Genomic DNA, 21,997 nt, shown 5'->3' on the forward strand with positions numbered 1-21,997 from the left:
TGGAGGATCCTTGGTGTGGTCGCACATGGTGCTGGAATGAGTTACAGTTCGTGAGTATGGTTGTTATCTATTATTGTTGTATCCTACTGGCTGCTCCTACTGCTTGCATACAAACTGATCTAGCATGCTGCTTGCAGGAGGGGTATAGCTAGTGGGAGGAGTTAACACTTTTTTATGCTTAGTGTCGCCTCCTAGTGGCAGAAGCTATACCCAAGGTCTTTGCTGTGTCCCCCCAATGAACTAGACGAGAAAGAGATTTTACGGTAAGTTCTTACAAAATCTAGTTTTCTGTCTTCTTCAGGTTCGTGGCTGTGTCTGATACCCGAGAACTCAACCTGCTCCTGCTAGATAACAGATTTAATCCCATGCTGTATATTTACTATTGGCTAGGATTAAAGCCCAGGACTAGATGCTGTATTTTTAATGGGTTAATCAATGTCAATACAACAAGTAATTATGGGCTTGATTTTACTGTAAGCAGTATTTTTTGTGGGACAACCTATTAAAGTGATAACTTTGGCTGCAGCCACCAATAGGGGGAACGTAAACTATGATGTTGCTCCATTTATTCAATAGAAAAAAAAAATATATTCTTTAAGCTTCTCCTTGTTGATGAGCGTTTCAATTCTTTCATTTAACTCCATGCAGGTGGTTTATAGTGCTATATCAAAGAAAGAAACAGCTATCATTTTTGAAAAAAAAAATACATAAACCTATTCTTTCCCAGCTTTTTCTTAATTTTTTCATTTCTGTGGCACTATGGCTACATAAGGACTGTTTTTTTTGGTGACGACTTGTATTTTTCAGTGGTACCACTTAATGTACCATCTAATGTATTTTTGTAATTTTTAAGTGGGGCTAAATGAGCAAAACGACAAGTTCGTTATTTTTGAGAGTGTGTTTTATATATTGCGTTCATGATGTAGCAAACATGACACTTTGTCTTTATTTTGTGGGTCAGTACGATTACAGAGATACCAAATTCATAGTTTTTTTTTTTACTTAGTACTACCCTTAAAAAACAAAACAAAAAACAAACAATAAAAAAAACTGTTGTCATCTTTTGACCCCCATAAAATTATTTTTCGGTTAATGTAGCTGTTTGAGGGCTCATCTTGTTTCTATTAGTACCGTTTTGTGATAGATAAAACTTTTTGATCACATTATTTAATTTCTTCCTGAGACGAGGTGCCCAAATGCACAATTCTGGCATGGTGTATTTTATTTTTAATGCCATTTGTTGCGTGGGAAAAATAATTGGGTCTCTTTATAAAATAGACTTTTATGGATGGGGCGATACTACTTTTTTTTTGTACAAATTCCATACCTGCAAGCAGCAACCCTTCATCTTCTCTAACATGCACTGGTAAATGAGCATAACTGTTAACATGTCCTTCATAGTCTTGCACACATTTCACCATCCGTAGATCCCACAGTTTAATCTAGAAAAAAATCACAATCAAATAATATACAATGTAATCCTTCTGTTGTGGTATATAACCTGCAAACCTTTTCCTCACAGGGCACATTTCTAAAATAAGCCCACAAGTGTCAATTTAGCTAAAAACGAAGTAACATTCACTTTACTCCAGCATCAATAGCACACAAGGGCTGTTTGTTCTACAGAGAAATAGGGAATGACTAATGTTGTTATCACCGCCAGAGGGATATGTAACCAACTGACATAAATCTAAACTAAAATAATAAAGCAGTTTCACTCTCTCTCATTACCTTTTTACCCCCCTTGTGGCACTCCCATAGCAGCAAATCCCCCGATTCCCTTGAATGTCTGTCTTGCTATTGCCAGGTAGTTATGGTTCAGCAGAACTACTAGGGGAGATCTGAAACGTATCCTTGTTTCTACTGGTTATTTGGTGGGGAAAAGAACTATAGTATATTGTAAGGAAAATTATATCTTTACTTGCTGCTATATATTTTGGTTTCAATTTGTTCTAAGGGGTCTTATGGGAGTACATTATGCAAATGTTAATTTCGGTTGTGTTCCCATGTAGTTGATCTGCAGCAGATTTCACCCCTTCAATTCAAATTCAAAATAGAGTCAGCTACATGTCAACGCACCCTATAGGTTCCTAATGAGAAAAGTCTTCCAATGTGTGAATACCATACATTCTTGAAAATGCCATATTACTGCATAGAACCACTGAGCATGAAAGTAAAGGAAGCACTGATGATGACTTGCCCAACAATGAAACTATAAGGATCTGTTCACATTAAACGTTTTCCTTTTATGTTGGGGGTTAAAGGGGTTCTGACATGAATAATTTTTTTTATGCTTTACCAGCCATTGTTCCCTGGTCTGCCTAATGGACACAGGGAGCCCACGATTTAATGGCTGTTAAAGCATAAAAACACAATACTTACCTTGTCTCCTGTTGTTGCTAACATCGGGGGGGTCATCTCCCGGCAGGCGCTGTTCTTCTGCTTCTTCCTCCACGAGCCGCGCCGCTCTGGGATCGCGCGCATGCGCAGTGGAGAGGTGCCCTCTGACAGGAGTCAGGACGGGCCGCATCTCCACTGCGCACACGCAGAATCTCGGAGTTCAGTCAGGACGGACAGGCCGCCCACAGCAAGCACTGCTTGTGACGTGCTTGCTGTGGGCGGCCCGTCCGTTCACCTTGGAAGTGACTAACGGACGGAGCTGAGCAGGAAGCGGTTATTTTGACCGCTCCTGCTCTGATTCTACAAGGCACAGAAGATGCCAGACGGAGGGGACATGCCTGGCGATGGGTCCTGGCCAGGCAAGGTGAGTAAATTTTTTTTTTTTTTAGTGTCAGAACCCCTTTAAAGTATTTTATAGCAAGAATAGCAAAGTATGCAGCCTTATTCTTGCTGTCAGCTTTAAGTCAATGAGGAATAAAATACAGATGACCCCAAGAGCAACACGCATAGCTTGGAACACTAGGTAACGTATTTAGAGGATGACCTTATTGTACAAGGTTTTGTGTAAAGGCTACATAAATGCCTTTTAAAATGTAAGTTTTTAAGGTTTTGACCTACCTTCCCAGACATATCAGACACTACCAGGTAGTTCTCATCATTGAGGAGACGCAGACATGAGATGCTGGAGCTTTGTGAGAATGACACTGCCTTTTTCCAATTAGTAGGTGATTGATAGGGGACACGAAGATCAATGGAGAACACTTCTCCGGAGCGACACCCATTATAAAGAAGCAAGGTCTGCAAGTAAAGAAACTGTTAGGGTTATATTATAAATTACATCTTTCAACAGAAAATTGTGAAGAATCCACAATAAGTACACTGGCCCTTATTTACTAATACTGTCTAAGGGCACAGAAAATTCCGCAACCAAAACAATTGATGCAAATTTTCACTTGAAATCAGCACTGAGCTAAATCAATTTTAGTTTAGTGTCCATAGGAGGCGAACCTCCTGAGCTGCAGGTCTTACCTGCTTTTATTATTTTTTCCCTTCCCCTCTTCTAGCTGGGCATCAGGCCTGATTTAAAGGGGTTGTCCCGCGAAACAAAGTGGGGTTATACACTTCTGTATGGCCATATTAATGCACTTTGTAATGTACATCGTGCATTAATTATGAGCCATACAGAAGTTATTCACTTACCTGCTCCGTTGCTAGCGTCCCCGTCTCCATGGTGCCGTCTAATCTTCAGCGTCTAATCGCCCGATTAGACGCGCTTGCGCAGTCCAGTCTTCTCCCTTCTGAATGGGGCCGCTCGTGCCAGAGAGCGGCTCCTCGTAGCTCCGCCCCGTCATGTGTGCCGATTCCAGCCAATCAGGAGGCTGGAATCGGCAATGGACCGCACAGAAGACCTGCGGTCCACCGAGGGTGAAGATCCCGGCGGCCATCTTCACAAGGTAAGAAGTCACCGGAGCGCGGGGATTCGGGTAAGTACTACCCGGTTTGTTTTTTTATCCCTGCATCGGGTTTGTCTCGCGCCGAACGGGGGGGCTATTGAAAAAAAAAAAAAAACCCGTTTCGGCGCGGGACAACCCCTTTAACTTCCCTGATTGTCCCCATGTGGGGAGGGCGAACAGTGCTGCATGAGATACAATGTTACTTCCTACTCAAAGAAGACAAAGTTTATCAGAGAGGCACTAACCACTCTGCTTCCCGCCTGCCATGGAGTCGCCTGGGGTTCAGGCCTGCTCTCCCAACTCCAGTATACTCTTAACACTAAGTGAAAGTTCCTGACCCTGCAGGTGCCCCAGGGGAGCTGATGCAATGAGGATTAAGAGGACGGGAGTAAGCATAGCCACTACCAAAAGATATGATCCCGTGGTAGATATTGTAACAGCCCGAGATGGGAAAGAAATCCCCTGACAAGACAGCTGTAGAACAGGCAGGAAAAAGAGCCATAGTTGCTCATACCATAGTCACTTTCTCGTCTACTTGTGTCCTTGGGACATGATTGGGGTGCTGTTAACACAACATAATCCACTCTGTCCTGTTCCCACCACACACACTCTAAAGAGAGTTTGCCTTTCTTTCCTGGTACACGGTCATCCTACCATGTCTAGTTTGGGAGAGATATATCTATCAAAGGCCAAGAGTCTCATTCTATGATATTGGCAATTCCACTGGAATGGTAGCACTTCCTTGACATTTGGCAAGAGCTTTGGTCATGCTAGTGATAAAACCGCTTGTCTACTCCCTTTCCACAACTGATTGGCCAGTTTATGTATAGGTAGCAATTGTCAAGCATAAATTATGGGGGCATTCCAACACTGCCCACAAAAACGTTTCCGATAAAAAGTACATCAGGTGGTGCTTGGCATTTGATAGAGGGCTCTCCAACAGTTAGTGCCACAAATATCTTAGCACATAGACCAATGTAGTCTTCCCTAGGCCCAATACTCAGATAGATAGGTCCTGTCGGACAGCCAAGGTAGTGGGCTCAATGGCCACCACAAACAGGAGAGTCAATAGTGGGCAAGCCTGTTGTGGGCGTTATTGTATCTTGTCACCACCAGAAGAATGGGTGGAGACCAGATACACGCCCACAAGAAAACGCCCACAATTTGATTGGCTGCGCTGGAGAATGCCAGCCCATGATTTCCCCTGCTTCCTCCTTTCACTCACCCCTCCTTGGATGCTTGACTTTGGTCCCCTTCCCTGCTCCTGTGGCATAGCAATCCCGCTGAACAACCGCGATGCTGCTGTGAGTACTGTGCTACAGTGTCCCCCCATATCACCACCTGCTTGTGCTCACCTTGGGCCTGCCAGCTGTGCTCCCTATTGCCCCAGTGACTCACTCATGGGGTCCGCTGTCCCACTGCCCACACTCCTGCGGTTTGCAACCGCCTCGGCCGGCAGTGCCGCTCCCGCTGTCTCCGCGGTCCTTCTGCCGTGTCCCAATGGCACTTGGGTGATTGTACAGGCCGGCGCTGTCAGGCTCAGCGCTCTCCTCCGGCGCGTGTGCCGCCGCTGCTCCCAGGGTTGCTGCTGTGGCCGTTGTCTTGCTGGCGTCTCACAACAGCAGTGGCCGGTGTCCTCTGGCACCTGTACCTCTGGCTGCACCGCCACTCCCTCCGCCGTCTGTAGCTGTGGCCGTGCCACTGCTCCCTGCCTCGCCGCTCTCCTCCTGGGGGGATTACACACGCCCCCAGCCAATCAGAAGCTGGGGGCGTTACTGCATTCTTTGACAGCTTTTACTTGTTACCACCGCTAAATGCAGGTGGTGACAAGGTACAATAATACCCCCATTGAGTCCCCCTGCTCAAAGGCAAAGTAGTAGAGAGCAGCCAGTTTACCAAAACATTGGAGATAATTAATATTTTAAAAATTGTTTTCTTCTGTGTTTACATCCAAAGTGAGAGTAAAATTTCATTTTGTTGTTACTTGAAATCCAGCATTCATGGAAATTTTTTAATGTGACATCTGAACTTTGTTTAGTGCTAGTTGTATAACTGTAGCCAGAAAACCCCAAATGTGTTGCACCCCACTAAGACGAAACCAGACTTTCTTTAGGTAGTGTTAAATGTGAATGGAAAAAAAAATTTAAATCAAAACTCTGAGGAATAAGTTATTTAATAATTTTCAACTGATACATTATAGGAATGTAGAAATAGAAGTGCAGAGAGTACTAATAACAGGACAGGCAAAAACACAAGCTAATGTGAGTCAGGTTGTTTAAGGCTGCCTGCACCTGAACGGATTTGTATTGTGGAATCCGCAGTCAGCATCCGTACCGTGGATCCGCAACAAACACTGTTCGTCACATGCTATGGAAATGTGCTTCTAACTCGCTCACGGAGGAAAAGTTGCAGCATGTTCTATTTTTGCGCGTATTCCGCATCGACGGCTTACATTAAAGTCAATGGAAGTTGTCTGATCCCCGGCCCTTCTGCAATTGCCGCTGCAGAAAGGTTGCTGATTCTGCGTCATCACAAAGCGACCGTGCGGGAAAAGTAGGAATTTTTTAAAATCAGACCCGTTCGTGTGCAGGCAGCCTTACTGTGCTGTATAAATTTATAAACAATTGATAATCAAATACCTGTGTAGCAAATTGCTGAGCCAAAACATCACTGTTGGTTCGGAAAGTGTGCTGAACATCTGTAGCAGTGTTTAGAATCAGGACTTGATTCCGCAGACCTTCAATGTTAAAAAGGGGGGAGAAAGGTGAGCAGTTTAAGATGTCAAAAATAATATAAGGTCTGTAATTCAAGGGCTATTCCAATCTCATAGACTGAAAATAAAACATGGCCATCAATGTGTGATCAGTGGGGTCCATCTTCTGGGCCAGCCACTGATCAGCAAAATGAGGGGGGGTATGGTGGTCGTGCCTGGCACTGCAGATCACCCCATTCAAGTGAATTGGGCTAGTTGAAGCACAAAGCACAGCCTGTGCACATCCAAACTACTGTGCCTCGGTTAAATACAGAAGGGACTGCAAGTAAAGCATGAAAAACAGATTAATTTACAGATTTTTCTTTAAAAGGCCACACATTTTTCCATCCCTGCCCCCATTACCTGATTGCCTTCCACACTCCAGAGGTCTCCCCTGTGTATTTGCAGCCACTTCCCTGCAATGCAGCACCCTGTCTGATGTTTATCAGCCACCATCTTGATGGTGGGATTTTTTAAAATTTCTGTTTCACATCTATCCCATGATACATCAGCATAGGATTAGCTGAGACCACACTATTTTTGGTGGGGGTATAGTTTAATTCTCATTACCTTCTATATTCTTCTAAATAAGCTAGATATCATAAGTATACAATCAGGCGGATGAGCTGTGATTTCCTCTATTATAACTGTGTGACAGGAGCTGTGTGATTATCAACAATAACTGTGTTAGGAGTGTCTGTGTCAACCTCTAGGCATTTTCGGTATTATTGTATCTTGACGCCACCAGGAACTCCTGGTGGAGACAAGCGTGACAGGTGGGTGATGCCCCCTGTACCTCATTGGCTGCAGATAAGGCTCCCCTGTAGGTATAACATGGAAGCATGTACAGCTAATAACGTAAGGCTAACAGCACAAACAACTTCAAGGACCTTTAGCAATCCGCCAATGGGGAGCTAGGGGTGTGACAGGGGCGTCCCTCCATTGAAGGGCTGTCACACCCCTAGCTTCCTGGTAGCGTCAAGATACAATAATACAGTTTCTGTGGTAGATCCATGTAACAGCATCACACAAATTGAGAATTTGACTAGAAACTGAACACATAACCCCAAATAGCTCTGAGCTGGTCAGAAATGAGATCACATGACCATTTCATGAAAAATAGGCAGAAGATTCAGACAGAAAGAAATAACTAACCAAGGTAACACTAGATACTAAATAAAATCACCAGAATGGCCCTTTAACAAAACTTGTATCTATAGATTGATATGACTAATAACAGTCAGACCAACTCTGTAAATGAAAAACAAGATCAGAACAACTTGATATTTACAAACCTGCTGCATAAGAACAATCCAGTTGAGGGTTAAGGCACCATGCGCAAGACCAGGCAGAGATTCTGATGTTGTAGACTACTTCTGGACGGACGTCGTCTATAAAAGGTAAAAGTTACTTTGGTTGAAAATTATATATATATGTTTTAACAAAATTGGTAAAGTAAAAACAAGATTTTTGTACTTAATGTAAAATTTCTTTCTTATAGTTTTCATTGGGGACACATGAAACCATGGGCATAGGCTGCAGCTTCTCCTATGCAGACTATACCCAGCATACAGGCACTGTGCTAATCAGTTTGTACTCCAGCAGTAGGAGAAGCAAGAAGAAAATGAAAAAACAAAGAAACGCCGACTAGAGGCAAAAATTAACTTCACAATAGGTGGATGCTGTGTCCCCAATGAAAACTACAAGATAAAGATTTTATGCTAAGTACAAAAATCCTCTTTTCTTATTCACTTCATTGGGGGCCACAGGAAACCATGGGATCTGCTAAAGCAGTCCATGGGGTGGGAAAAAAATCAAGGACTAGGAAGTGCATTTGAGCAAAGGATATAATAGCTGCATCACCCTGGAATGGAATGACAAATCCGGGAAAGCCAAATTGAGCACTCACAAAGAAAAAACACTCATAGGGGGTCGAGCAGATATAAGACGCTATGTTTTGTCCTCTAGCGTCATTCCTCCAGGGTGAAGATAAGAGCAGCTATTGGCAGAAGGAAAGGAAAGGAGTAGGAAATACAGCGAAAAGGACACTGCCCAGTTCACAAAAAACAGATAAACCTCTTAAAGAATGAGAGGTACTGCCGAATGGCAACTCGTCTCAAGAGCAGGAGATGACCTCTATAGATGTGAGGGAAGGAAGACTCCGGGAGGGACCACCTAGTCTGAGAAAAGACCAGAGTTGAGGAGAAGAGCGGAGGGGACTGGAGTGCAACCATCAGGAAAGAGGGCAATTCCAGGGCTGTGAACCTGGGGAGAAAAGAGATGAGGCCCTGTGGGGGACTGCCTCTATGACGAGAGTGGGACTACGGGGTATTCGTGTATCTTGACGCCACCGGAAGTGCTGGTAAAGCCAAGATACAGGGAGTTTGACAGTGGTTGACGCCCCCTATTCGTGATTGGCTACAAGCCATTGTTCCCTTTCTCAGGCTCACAGGTCCTGGTGTTTTTCCCTGCGCTGAGTGTAGCAGCCGTCCACGCTTTCACTGTCACTGGCGCCCCTTTTTCGCCATTACACATTTTGCTGCTGGGCTGGCTCTCACCTCCACTGCGTTGGAAGGGGCCGCTGTGACTGTCCCTGTGGACCCTTCCTCCACCCTTCCATGCTGTGAGTGTAGGGGAGCCGCCGGAGGACAGCAACTGCAAACATGAGTACACATGGTCGTCACTGCCGCTGCTGGTGCTCTGCACGGCTCACCATTCTGTGCGTCTGAAGTCAGGAGCGGTAACCGCTGCGGGGCAGAGCTCAGCTTTTTGAAGTTCGCCGGGCCGCCGTTCACCACTCCCTCACACAGCAGCGCTGCAGAATGCAGCCCGACCGCTCTAACCTTCCTCCACTACATGGTACGCTGACCACCACAATCACTCATCAGTACCGAGCGCCGCCTCTCAGCCTTCCTGCACGGCGGTGGCTACAGGACCTGTGAGGGCGAGGACAGGGAGAATACAGGACAGACAATCAGTAACAGGAGGCGTTACTCCCTGTCAAAATCATTGTATCTTGGCTCCACCTGTACTCGTGGTGGCGTCAAGATACACTAATACCGGACTACGGGAAGGTAAGAGAATCGGAGAGAAAAATGCAAATACAATATAGTTGAAAGGGGCATAGGGGGTGTCTTGGATGAGGAAGAAAACATTCACATGCCAAGAATATCAGGCTAAGCCTGAATCATTGGATCAGGAAGTTTCTCCCATGTAGATTATGGGAATCCGGGTCCCATAATCAAAATACTTGTCCAAAACCTGTGCAATGTTGGAATATCTGAGAAGTGGCCAGGCGTAGACCGAAGTGTACTGACAATCACAAAGCTGATGTATGCACAGGGCAGGAAGTCCAAACACCGTAAAACAGTAGCTCTCAATGGAAGTAGTTGGCTGAATGTCCACCAAAAGACAGTGGATGGCAGAAAGTGTCCTGGCAAGGTCCAAGCTGACTAAGAGCTGTTACACTTGGCACACACATAGAAAACTATGTCACAGCTGTGGCATAGAACCTAGATGAAATTGCCCTCAGTTCAAGATCTTAACAGGCTTTCAGGTGCTGGTTCATATGATGGGGATGAAAAACCGTCTGTCCCTGTTCAGAGAGGTATAAACAAAGGACCTACTAATGTTAGGAACTGAGAAGGTAGAAGAAAAGAAGAATAGGGGACTCTGGTTCAGAGACTGGGAAAAAAAATCAATTTGCAGAGTAGGATCGATCGGTGCCACAGGAAGAACTGGTCCCATTGAAGACAGTTGTCTTAAGTGGCCTCAAAAGACACCGTTCCTCTGTATGCATCTCATGCACTAAATCTGTATGGGAGAAGGCAGCTAGGGGGACACTCAAAAAACTCGGTTTTGGACAGGAGACCCCATTAATGTTCTGAAAAGGAGCCCATATGCCCTAGAGAAGTTACGTAGCCTCTTAGCCTCTCCTCTCCCAATCAAATGTCCTGGGAAAGAGAACTAATGAGTAATTAAAAGATTTAACCACGTAAGTGAAACTCCTGGCAGATTCTAAAGCCATGCCGAAATGCATATCCTGGAGGTGGGGGAGGTTGGCCTCTTGCCAAGAGCCCTGTGCAAGAATAGGAAGACCAGCATTTTCCATGGATCTGAAAGCATGTCCAGATTTCAAAAGAAATCTCAGAGGCAATCGAAAAAAGTGGGGAATTACTCCAAGGGAAGAACAAGAGTCTTGGACAGCCTAGCAATAGGGGAAACCCAAACTAGAAAAAAGGAGACAGAAGAGAGGCCTGAATAACAATGCACAAGGGATGAGCAGTAGAGCCAACGTTCTAAACTCACGTGTCATCCATCCAACAGATGGAAGCCCAAAAGGAGAAAGTGTAAATCTCCCAAATGAGTAGAATGGGAAAAAGAGAGCTCTTATTGATGGTTGCCTTAGCAACAATCATCACCAAACGCTAACTAGCGAAACAAACACTAACCAACAAGGTTCTATGTTCTCCCAGATAGTATGGTGGGAAAAATGGCCTAGGCATAAATTCGACCTCACTAGCTACCATCGCTTACTAGCACAAGGAAAATGGTGGGACTGATGTCAAGCCCCTGGTAGATGGGATCCCTCGTCGTGAGTACAGGGATGTCATAGAAAGGCCTCTCCAAAGAGCTCCAAGAGAAGGCCTCTGTGACCAGGGACTAAATTTAAGTTTTAGATGTAATGCCGCAACTAGGTCGCAAAAGCCAGGGCCTGGATTAACCAGACCACCTGGAGCAGAGGAGGGTTTGGGGGGGGGGGGGGGGGGGGGAGACGCTGCCAGAAGGTAGACTGTAGTGACCGGGGGCTAAATTTAAGGCCCGCATCTAGTGCCACGGATAGGCCTCAAAAGCCAGGGATTGGATTAGCCAGTCTGCTCGGGGTCCAGGAGAGACAAGGGACGCCTGGGGGAGCTGTCAGAAGATAGGCCATGATGATTGGGAGTTAAACTTGTGGCCCGGACCCGATGCCACGGGTAGTCTGCAGAAGTCTCTACTGCCTCGCGCCACACTCCGATAGGTGGTCAGGCAGGAACTGGCTGGCACAGACTTGTCTTAATTACTTGGGTAACAGAGCAGTCCTGTTCCTCCTGTCTGTTCCCTTGTGGTCCAACTGTCAGCGAGTGAGGGACGACAGTCTGACTCATTTCAGTGCTGTACCTTCTTTTCACAGTGCGGAAGACAGAAAAATGAAAAGAAAAAAAAAAAGAGTAGAAAACCTATCAAACTGAAAACACTAGGTAGGAACAGTTCTGGAAAACAGATTTACGTCTGCCTCCTACTTACATTACGCTAGGCTGGATATAGTCTACATAGCAGGAGCTAATCCTTTTTCTCCTTCATGTCTTGCTTCCTAGTGGCAGCAGCCTAAAACCTTGGTTTCCTGAGTCCCCCAATGAAATGAATGAGAAAGGCAGTCTTGACTGCAACATCTAACTTTTAGCAATTCTAACATTTTACTAACAATGACAAGATCTCCTCCAATGGAAATGCAATAGTAAAATTCTACTATTTAATTCTTTAGGAAAATAAAAATGCAAACAAATTCACAGTACCAAGTTCGCTCAAGGTCCGAAATCGGCATGCTGGAAAAAGACTGACATAGCCTGGGGCCTCTGGCTTTCCAAGAAGACAAACTCTGATAAACCATCAAGGACTAATACATCATCAGGCCAGAGGTGCAATATCCCGATATAGGGGATTAGGCCTATATCACTGACATTTCAGTTAGAGTAAAAGGATACAGAATATGCGAGTCCGGTGCATTCAGTGAGGCCCAACATGCAGTAACCACCTTTGGAAAGAATAAAAACATTCCAGGAAATTACTACTGACTTATTTAGTCAACATACTAAACATAACTGTAATGTAATATAGCATTAAGGATGTTAGCGTGTTACCTTCTGATTGGTGAAATATGGGTTATCATCATGACTTTCTACTGTAGGCACGTCCTTCCAGAGTCCATTGAGGTTCAGAAGACCATATTTACAAACACCATTCTCCACGTCGTTCACCGCAAATAATCTTTCACATGAAGAGTCAGCCTGGAGGAGGAAAAATACTTTATGGCAGAGTACAGAGATGGTAATCAAAGTAATGACATTATATGCTTGTAACCGAAAACAAATGAGATAATCCTATCATTTACACTTATAAACAAGTCCAGCAGAAATTAATTTCAACACAAGTATTGAGCGAATTGAAACAAACAAACCCTGTTTTGGGTTGAACCTTGCTAAAAAGTCAGTTTGGTATGGACCCGAACCTTGGGCGGTTTATCTTGGCTCAACTCACTAAAATTCGCCTCTTCCATTATGAAGGAGAAATCCATGCAAACACAGGAAGAACATACAAACTCCATGTAGATGTTGTCGTCATATTTCCACCCATCAGATAGGCCTGGTATGCAGGTCATGTGAGTGGAAGGGATGCTCGGGGGACGTCACCACTGCACCCGGCACCCCCGCAACTGCCAGAATCATTGCAGGTGGGCTTTGGGTCACTATATATTCCTGCACCTTATACTATACTACTTGCTTGATAAAGGCGTTTGAACATGCCAAAACGCATTGCATTTTATTCTGTTATTGCTGCATCATCTATATGTAAGATTAAAGCATCTGGAATTAGTCTCTGGACCACCAGCACATTCCTTGGGCCTGAGGGAGTTTTTTTTTTATTAACAATTGTTTGGAGAAGCCCCCCCCCCCCTCCTTTTCCAAGTAAGTGGTGAAACATTAGTCACCGATTCACTACCGCTGTATCACTGCACAAGTGCATAAGGACTTTTTATCCTAATATTTGAACCTAGGACCCTAGCACTGCAAGGCAGAGGAGGAGGAAGGAGCATGGTGGCTCAGTGACTAGCACTGTTAGTTGTAGTTCTGGAGTCCTAGGTTCAAATCTGACCAAGGACAACATATGCATGGAATTGTAAGTTCTCCTTGTGTTTATGTGGGTTTGTATAGCACATAGACTGGAGGAAGAGGTAAAAAAGTACTTTTATGGCTTTCAGACAATGTTATACACCATTTGGAGGGGTATTGGTGAATTTCCAGTTTAGTTTGAACTAATTTGGAACAAATTGAACTTTTTGCCAAAATTCAGTGAACCGCTTGAACCAAACTTTTCAAAATTTCACTCAACACTATCCAACACGATACTTACCAGTATGAATTCATATCTATGTGTCCCAGCACCGACAGGTTCGGGATTAACAATAGACACCTCCTTTCTCTGCATACAGCTTACTTTCAGCTCATGAATACGCCTACGTTGAGAGAGAAAGAAATTAGGCATGTACTAATACAATCTGTGTTCTCTTATAGTTGCCACATAATGGTGAAATCAGCTGATAGCTGTTATGGATGTGTGTCTGTACCTAGAGAATATAAACTGATGTAAATGTCTATCTGTAATCTGTTGGAGGATTGATAGGATACATTGGAAATCTAATGCAGGTTAGCAAACTTTCTTTAATAAAACGTTGACTTTATGTTTCTTTATATAAGGAGGTCGGTCATCTTGCCTGAGCAGCTGCTCTATAGACATAAACGAATTCAGTTAGAAAACAACTCATTGACTTCTATGAAGATAGTGCTGTATGCATGCTATGGGTTTTGCACAGATGTCATTGTGCAGGGAGGGGGAAGTGGTGAGCTGTGTCCACACCTATTGTGGATGTGTGATTCTGTGTATATATAGGTTAACTTTCATTGTAATCTTGCCTGCGATAATAAGAGGACTACTGAAAAGTTTTCTCTACAGAACAGCGTGTGAAATGATTACAAGGCTCAGTGACCAATGTAAGAGCTATTAACCGTACTATGGGAGGCCTGTCATCAGGATAGGAGATCAATAATCAATCAGTGTGGTTCAGCCACCGCTCAGTGCATTGAAAATTAGAACAGGCGGACTACTAAGCAGCGCTGCTCAATGCGTTGAGCGATGTCTTTCAGCACCACTAGTGGGGGAATGATGGGGAAGGCAAGTATAACACTAACATTCCTGGACTCAATGGGTCACCTACTTTTGGCCTATAAGCTTAGGTTATAGGGCTAAAACTAGGTAACAGATTCCCTTTAAATGGACTTTACCAATAAGAAGCTTCTCTTTTAGACATGCTCATGGCTTATAACATAATGGGGCAGATTTTCTACTCAAAATACAATAACTTTCTGACGCAAAATGCAGACGAAAACGGTTTTGCATGCTTTGTGCCACATTCAGACATTTTTTCCAACTCATCCAAATAAGGGGCATGGCCTACATTGTTCCAATAAGTGCACCAAAATTGTAATGCTCTTTTTTTTGGTTCAAAACTAAGGCCTCCTTCCCACGAACGGATTTCCGCCGCGTAATTCGCGGCGAAAATCCGCTGCGTTGCCCGCAGCTATTAGGTTCTATTGAACCTAATAGCACAATGCTCACGATGCGTAATTCCACCGCGGAATTACGCACCGCAATTTCTCCCGTCCTCACCCGCAGCATGCTCTATTTTCTGCGGGTGAGGACGGGCTGTACGCACTGACGGCTTCCATTGCAGTCAATGGAAGCCGTCCGTTCACGCTATCTCCCGCTGTAACCAGCGGGAGATAGCGTGAAAAAACGCTTTCCCGCCCACCGCCGCGCGTCATATGACGCCATATGACGCGGCCGGCCGCGTCACGTGACACGCTCGGTGACGCGGCGGCGGTGGGCGGTGATGGGCGGTGACAGGCGGTGACGCGGCGGCGGTGGGCGGGGAAGCGATTTCACGCTATCTCCCGCAGGTAAGTATAGGGGCTCTGGGGGGCGCCGTGACGGGCTTCACAGCGTAATATTACGCGGCGGAGCCCGTCACGCTCGTGGGAAGGAGGCCTTAGCCGAATAAGTCTTAAAAGTCAACAGATTTACGCTCCAGCTATTATGGATCTGGTGCATTTTAAGACTGTCTGCATTTGCACTGTCTAACTTTTAGAGAGTATTAGTAAATGTGCCCCAATGCATCTGGTGACTTTCTGCATATTTTCCCCACCTGCAGTAGGTTGTAGAGGGCAGCAATCCAAGCTGTTGTTTACGATGCAGCAATGAGGCGTTTAATCCGCGTCTGCTCGATTTCTACATAAAATAATAGATGTTAGGAAGTTTAGACAATAAGTGCAGCATATTGTTCCCCAGGAACAAATAAATGAAGTGGCATTACTGCATAATAATAGCATCCTCTTCAGGGCAGCAGACACCTCTGCATGAAGGCTCTGAGGAACTCTGTGCATATGGAGATATTGTATCAAATTTATGAAGCAGTTTATGCAAGTTTCAGAATGGGTCCCATAGCATTCTGATCAATATCAATAATGATGACTCCATCGACCATCATTGCAGCTTTATTATCCTTACTTATAAGAGTCGAGCTCTAAATATTGCAAGATGCAATCTTCAAGGGACCTTTACTCATAAACTGCCAGTATTGTTCCATTGCTCGTTCATATAGTCGCTGTTTTCACGCCCAGCTAATATGATCTTGATGCTAAGATCATATGTTGTATTTACAATTTCTTTCATGAAAACCAGTAAAACGTTTTGAGATAGAAAACGTGTGGCATTAAAGGGGTTATCTGGTTACTGGACAACATGCCCGCTTTAGTGCCCCCTCTGCTAAAACAAGAAAAGGAGCAGTACTTACCTGTTCCCTGCTGTTGCCATTCACTGCTGCAGCCCCGCTGGGGTCCCAGTGTTTGTTCTTGTGACAGAAGTCACCTAAAGCCATGTGACCGCTGCAGCATCACATTCCTGAAATCCTGGCATCATGGCACTCAGGATGTGAGTGATGATGCCAGGAGAACGAGCGGTGGTGCTGCGGCAGTCACATCTGCCACAACCAACGCCGCAGCCCTATTTTGGCACTGGGGACACTAAAGGTGGCATGCTGTCCAGTAAATGGAAATAGCAAAACATCATTCTACAAAAAACGTATAATGGGACAACTCTACATATTTTAAAATATAAACCCAAAGCAGGATTCACCTTCCTATTTTCATCTTCTTCAAGGTGCTGCAGCCTCTTCACCTCCATTTCTTTCTTCATTATCCCCTCTTTTGTCAGTGGGTTACAGTTATTGTGTCCAGGCAGCAGGCGGAAATATCTGTTCTTTTCAGGATCATAGTAAAAACCTGGAAGTTCTAAATGGAGACAAGAAAGCCATAAAAAAACTTGTAGGACTAATATAAAATAAAAAGGACTGGATAGATCTCTGTATTGCTGATGATATAATCTGCTATATTATACGGCAAGCATGAGAAATGTAAGTCTCTATGTGCGTTATCCACAATTTCCTAATATAATCTCTTCTTTTATGTGATGGAGTAACCTGGATCATGTACAACGGTCTGTATCCTCGGAATGGGAAGAACAGAGGAGCGACATATCCTGACAAGTATTACTGCCACTACACTGCTGGCTACAGTTGGGAACACCACTTGTATTCAGCATTAAGCACCATAAGACAACAGGAAATTTGATTTTCTAGCTGTGGGCCTCTTCCAGCACCCAAGTCTGTCCTGCCCATGAAGGACAGAAGACTTGGTTTAAAAACAAAAACTAAATTAGAAAATAACCGATAATGCAATTTACGCATATACTGAATCAGTGAATTACCAAAGGTAGAGGTTCTGTTTAGGTTTCCTCTCGTGGATGAAAAAAAAGTTGCAGCATGCTCCATTTTCCTGCGGATTCCCCATAGATGGCTTCCATTTAGGAAACCGTTCCAACCTGCGGCCCGTCGGCAATTGACATTGCGGACAGGCCGCGGATTTCGCATAAAAAGCTTAAAATAAAAAAATCTGTACTGTGCATGTACCATACGGCTACAAAAAGAAGATAAAGAAACCAGGTACACGCGGACACCATTCCTGCCAGGGCCAGATTGTGCTGCAGGATTCTGCATGCGGATTCCGACCTGCCCGTGTGCATGCGGCCTTAACCTCTTCTCAACATGTGACATAAACATATATCACACGTTGCAGGGGAATGAGCGAGCTCAAACTACTCCATTCACAACTGGTGTAGGTTGTGTGACACCTACCTGCAACAGCTAAGATCAAAGATATCTCCAAACTTGGACGATTAACTACTTAGATGCTGTGGTCAATCGCACACAGATAATTTAAGCCATTAAAAGGCAGTGGAGCTAGGGGAGTGAAGCCGCCTATTACACTTCTGGCTCCAAACTCAATGACAACACTCTGCCCCACTAGACTGACAGCGGGCCAGGCGATCAACTATTGATGACCTATCCTGAGAATAGGTCATCAATATTAATTTCCAGGAAAAACCCCTTAAAGGGGTTAAGGCTGCATTCCCACGAACGTATATCGGCTTGGTTTTCACGCCGAGCTGATATACGTCGTTCTCGTGTGCAGGAAGGGGGGGGGGGGGGAGGATGGAAGAGCCAGGAGCAGGAACTAAGCTCCCACCCCCTCTCTGCCTCCTCTCCGCCCCTCAGAACTTAGCCCCGCCCCTCCCCATTGCAAATAGTGCAGAGGGGCGGAGAGGAGGCAGAGAGGGGGCGAGAGCTCAGTTCCTGCTCCTAGCTCTTCCATCCCCCCCCCCCCTGCACACGAGGACAACGTATATCGGCTCGGCGTGAAAACCGAGCCAATATACGTTCGTCTGAATGCAGCCTAAGAGTGCTTACCAGGTACTGAAGATGACGGAGTTGAACCAGAAGAAGAAGCTGCTGAGATGTTTGAGTTGGGCAGGTCTGATGATGCTCTTGGCCGATATCTTTAAAATAGTAAATATAATATGAAGAGCAGATGCAACATAGTTATAAAGCAGCAAACATAAGAGCAGGATATGTATCAAAATGTGCGCAGCTTGCATGTTAGGCTCCTGAGCTGCGGACAAGTCTGCACCTCTTCCAACCTCACAAACTTCTTGCACTATGGGATGTGGCGATAGCATAGAAGCAAATAGAACTCACCTGTCATCACTCTGCCAATGTGATTGCCTTCTCCGCCAATGTCTTTTGTGTCCTTTTCCTTCTGGCTTGTAATTTCGTCTCATCCTAGCTGTATATATCCCATATATATACATAGCATATAAAAAGAAAGGAAGACAGATTGCATAGTCTGCTATGGTGTTCAATACAGCGAAAAAAAAGTATATATATTGTTACAGTGAACTGGTCAGAGACTTTGCCGCAGTTCTTTATGTGTCTGGTGGGAAAAGGATAACAATCACCTATCTCTGCAGCAAAAGAAACTATTACGAGTAATGTGTGTAATCTGGGGGAGGAATAGGGAGGAAACTCCTGTTTTACATATTTGGTGCTGCTTAAATCAGGCTTAGGCCGCCTGCAGACGGCCGGGTCAGATCCGGCTGCAAGAATTCTCGCAGCGGGACCCGACCCGAGCGTCTGCAGAGAGTAGCGTGATACTCACCTGCTCTCGGCTCTTTCGTGTGCCTGCTGCCGGGCAGCCGGCGCATGCGCAGAGCAGACCCGGTGAGTGACGAAATGGAGCAAGCCGCGGTTTGTTTGCTGTGCGAGATTTTGCGTGGCCAAATCGCGGCCGTCTGCATAGGATTGCGTTTGTTAACGCAATTTTATGGCAGCTTCCAGGGGCGGAAATTCCGCAGGAAATACCGCCGTGGAATTTCCGCCCGTCTGCAGGCAGCCTTAGAGAAAGATTTTTTATTTAATCCATCAAACTGAATTCGTGTAAATGGTGAGACAACCAAAAATTATATTTTTCCTCCAGGATCATTGCCTTCATTACATATTAAGCCTCTTAAATACAAATTGTTGTGAGAAAATGTGTCAGAGCTGCCCATAACAATAAACCAGATCCTATCATAAAGGTCTATTGAGAAATTAGTGACGGTTTGAAATTCAAACTTGTTTCTATGGGGGAAAGGGTGTCTTTGCTGCTTCTGTCTCATACTACCTTCTAGTCTTTGCAAAGAGGGGTAGGAGGATGGAGCAGAGAAACTCACACAGAGACTTCCTACTGCAGCTAATAGCGTTAATAGTGTTAGAGCTACTAAAATCACATCTTCACTGCTCAGTATGGCTGTATAATTTTCTTCATGCAGCTGTTACTTAGGCCAGGCTCACACGAACAGGTCGGATTCTGCATGCGGGAGGCCCGCAGTGGATTCTGGCTATGAACCCAGCCAGTCACCCTGCGTACCTGATTTTTCTGTATTGTGGATGACCGCAGCGGCTCACAGTCGGTAATGCGCAGTACAGTTTTTTTTTCACTATTTGTATTTCCCACCCTGTCGCTAAGCAATGACATGGGTACCCAAAGCCCATATGAAATGTTAATTGCGTATAGGCTGTGGGTCGCAAAGCCTCCATTGACTTTAAACAAGAGCATGCTGCGATTTTTCTTCCACTCGCGAAATATGCAATTCGTATCCACGAGTGTGTAGAAAAAAACTAAAGTTGATGCCTATTAATGCCTGCAGAATCCTCTGCGCGGACAATGATCGCAGATTCTGCAATTGGAATCCTTTCATGTAGGTGTTCTACAGAGGGATAGAGAAGATATGCTGCTCTCCTATGTGAAAAGTGTACGGCAGATATCATAGTAGCAGCCTCCACCCACGAGCTGAGTGACAATTGAGAATTAGAAATACAGCCTGCAGGGGGAGAAAACTGGTGATAAATGGAGGATACGAGTCGTATAATGGCCAGAAACATTCTTATTCTTCATGTACATACGACAACTTAAGCCCCCTGTCCACGGCTGAGGCTGAATATCGCTAGCAATATTCCGCCACGGGGGACAATGGGGGAGACCTGTCAATGCTATGGAAAGCTTCACACAGAGTGATCGCCGGTGGATCATCGCCCATGGACATATCTGACAGATAGGCTCACCGCTGAGAATCGCAGCATGCTGCGATTTGAATCCCACAAGCGGAGAATCGCTATGATTCTCCACTCGTGGACAGGGGGCTGCGCTTTCCATAGCATGCTATGGAAAGCGTTCACTGCGTTACCCGTGGCTGGATTATCGCCGCAGATAATGCAGTGAACATTCGCCCGTGGACAGGCAGCCTTATGTTATGTTGACATCCCCGCTGTGGGTTCCGTTTTCCTACTCTGTTAAGGCCTCCTGTCCACGGCCGTGACGGAATATCGCCAGTGATATTTCGCCGCAGGGTACAAGGGGTGAGCCCTGACAGGTCTCAGCGGTGAGCCTATCTAAAAGATAGGCTCACCACGGAGAATCGCGGCATGCCGCGATTTAGATCCCGCAAGTGGAGAATTGCTACGACTCTCCCCTTGTGGACGCCGGCACTGCGCTTTCCATAGCAATGCTATGGAAAGCTTCGCACAGCGTGATCCGCCCGCGATTTATCGCTAGCAGATCATCGCCCGTGGACATGCAGCCTAAGGAAGAGGAAAAGGAAACCCTCCAGCTGAATGAATCGGCCCTATGACAGAACTGAATGGACACCATTTGCAAGTCTGCAAATACATGAGTGTTGGCTGTATGTGGATGAAAGGAAGGCAACATCAGGTCCCGGATGGGACAGGGAACAGGACATCGTCATGATGTGCTGGGCGATACAATCAGGCACCACAGGACACAAGTACCTCCGCTTCACATGTTGTAGAGGGGCATTATGGGCAATACACGGCAATAGAGGATGCGCAGTGGAGCAAATTGGGCCATAAGCAGTATTGGGGTAAGGCTTTGCACCTGTAATATGCAGTAACAATCTTTACATTACTTTCAATGGCGTTTCTCATACACAGCGTGCGAAATACGGGCAAAAAAAGAACGCGGTATGCGGTATCTTACATGTACACCAATGTAGTGTATGGGGGTTGTCAGCACTCAGCAAATATACAATTGCAGCACAGAGGTATGAGCAGAAAACGACTATATAAGAGAGCCCTAGAGCCCATTTATTTGTATTTGTAAGTAGTTGCTGGGAAGCCCCTTATATTCTGCGACTTAGCGGTGAACAGACGATATTAACAACTGCTAAATATTCCCAAATGGGATCATCAATTTTCTGTTTTTTCAGTGGCCTAAATTTTACCACTTTTATGAAAAATAATAAAAATTTCCAGCGTGTAAAAGGTTAAAAAAATAAAATAAAAAATAAATAATATATATATGACAAATAGTAGATATAAGTTCCAACAACATAAACCAACTGCCCGAGAAGCTCCCCCAGCAGGGACAGACACCATGTACTTACACACAGAGCAGCAACCAGGAAGTTCCGGGATCCCACGTGCAGGCAAATCATCATAGAGAAGCAAAAACAAAACCAGCAACAGCCCGTGCAGTTCGTTATTCGTCGCACTGACCTCTAGTGGCGACAAAGAGGAAGCAATGGAGACTGCAAATGTTTATTGTGCTTATACTGACATCTACTGGTG

General features: G+C 45.1%; 1 protein-coding gene across 2 annotated transcripts in view; it reads right to left on the reverse strand.

Moving 5' to 3' along the window:
* The window catches only part of DCAF4 (DDB1 and CUL4 associated factor 4), a 37,904-nt gene that overhangs the window by 7,072 nt on the left and 8,835 nt on the right, over positions 1–21,997 (reverse strand). Inside the window, exons 1-13 of one of the 2 annotated variants that reach the window (XM_066608369.1) lie at positions 21,814–21,851; positions 18,572–18,659; positions 18,284–18,372; positions 16,615–16,769; positions 15,626–15,708; positions 13,777–13,879; positions 12,507–12,653; positions 12,351–12,400; positions 12,162–12,244; positions 7,902–7,997; positions 6,494–6,591; positions 3,019–3,198; positions 1,328–1,442 (exon numbers count right to left, since the gene is read on the reverse strand). In XM_066608369.1, the coding sequence (XP_066464466.1) occupies positions 1,328–1,442; positions 3,019–3,198; positions 6,494–6,591; positions 7,902–7,997; positions 12,162–12,244; positions 12,351–12,400; positions 12,507–12,653; positions 13,777–13,879; positions 15,626–15,708; positions 16,615–16,769; positions 18,284–18,372; positions 18,572–18,654 (1,282 nt within the window). In that variant the 5' untranslated portion in view covers positions 18,655–18,659; positions 21,814–21,851. Of the gene's footprint in view, positions 1–1,327; positions 1,443–3,018; positions 3,199–6,493; positions 6,592–7,901; positions 7,998–12,161; positions 12,245–12,350; positions 12,401–12,506; positions 12,654–13,776; positions 13,880–15,625; positions 15,709–16,614; positions 16,770–18,283; positions 18,373–18,571; positions 18,660–21,813; positions 21,852–21,997 lie in introns of those variants that run through there. The other variant, XM_066608370.1, reaches the window with a different exon arrangement.

The sequence above is a fragment of the Eleutherodactylus coqui genome, chromosome 6 (genome assembly GCF_035609145.1).
Source record: "Eleutherodactylus coqui strain aEleCoq1 chromosome 6, aEleCoq1.hap1, whole genome shotgun sequence".
Lineage (NCBI taxonomy): Eukaryota > Metazoa > Chordata > Amphibia > Anura > Eleutherodactylidae > Eleutherodactylus > Eleutherodactylus coqui.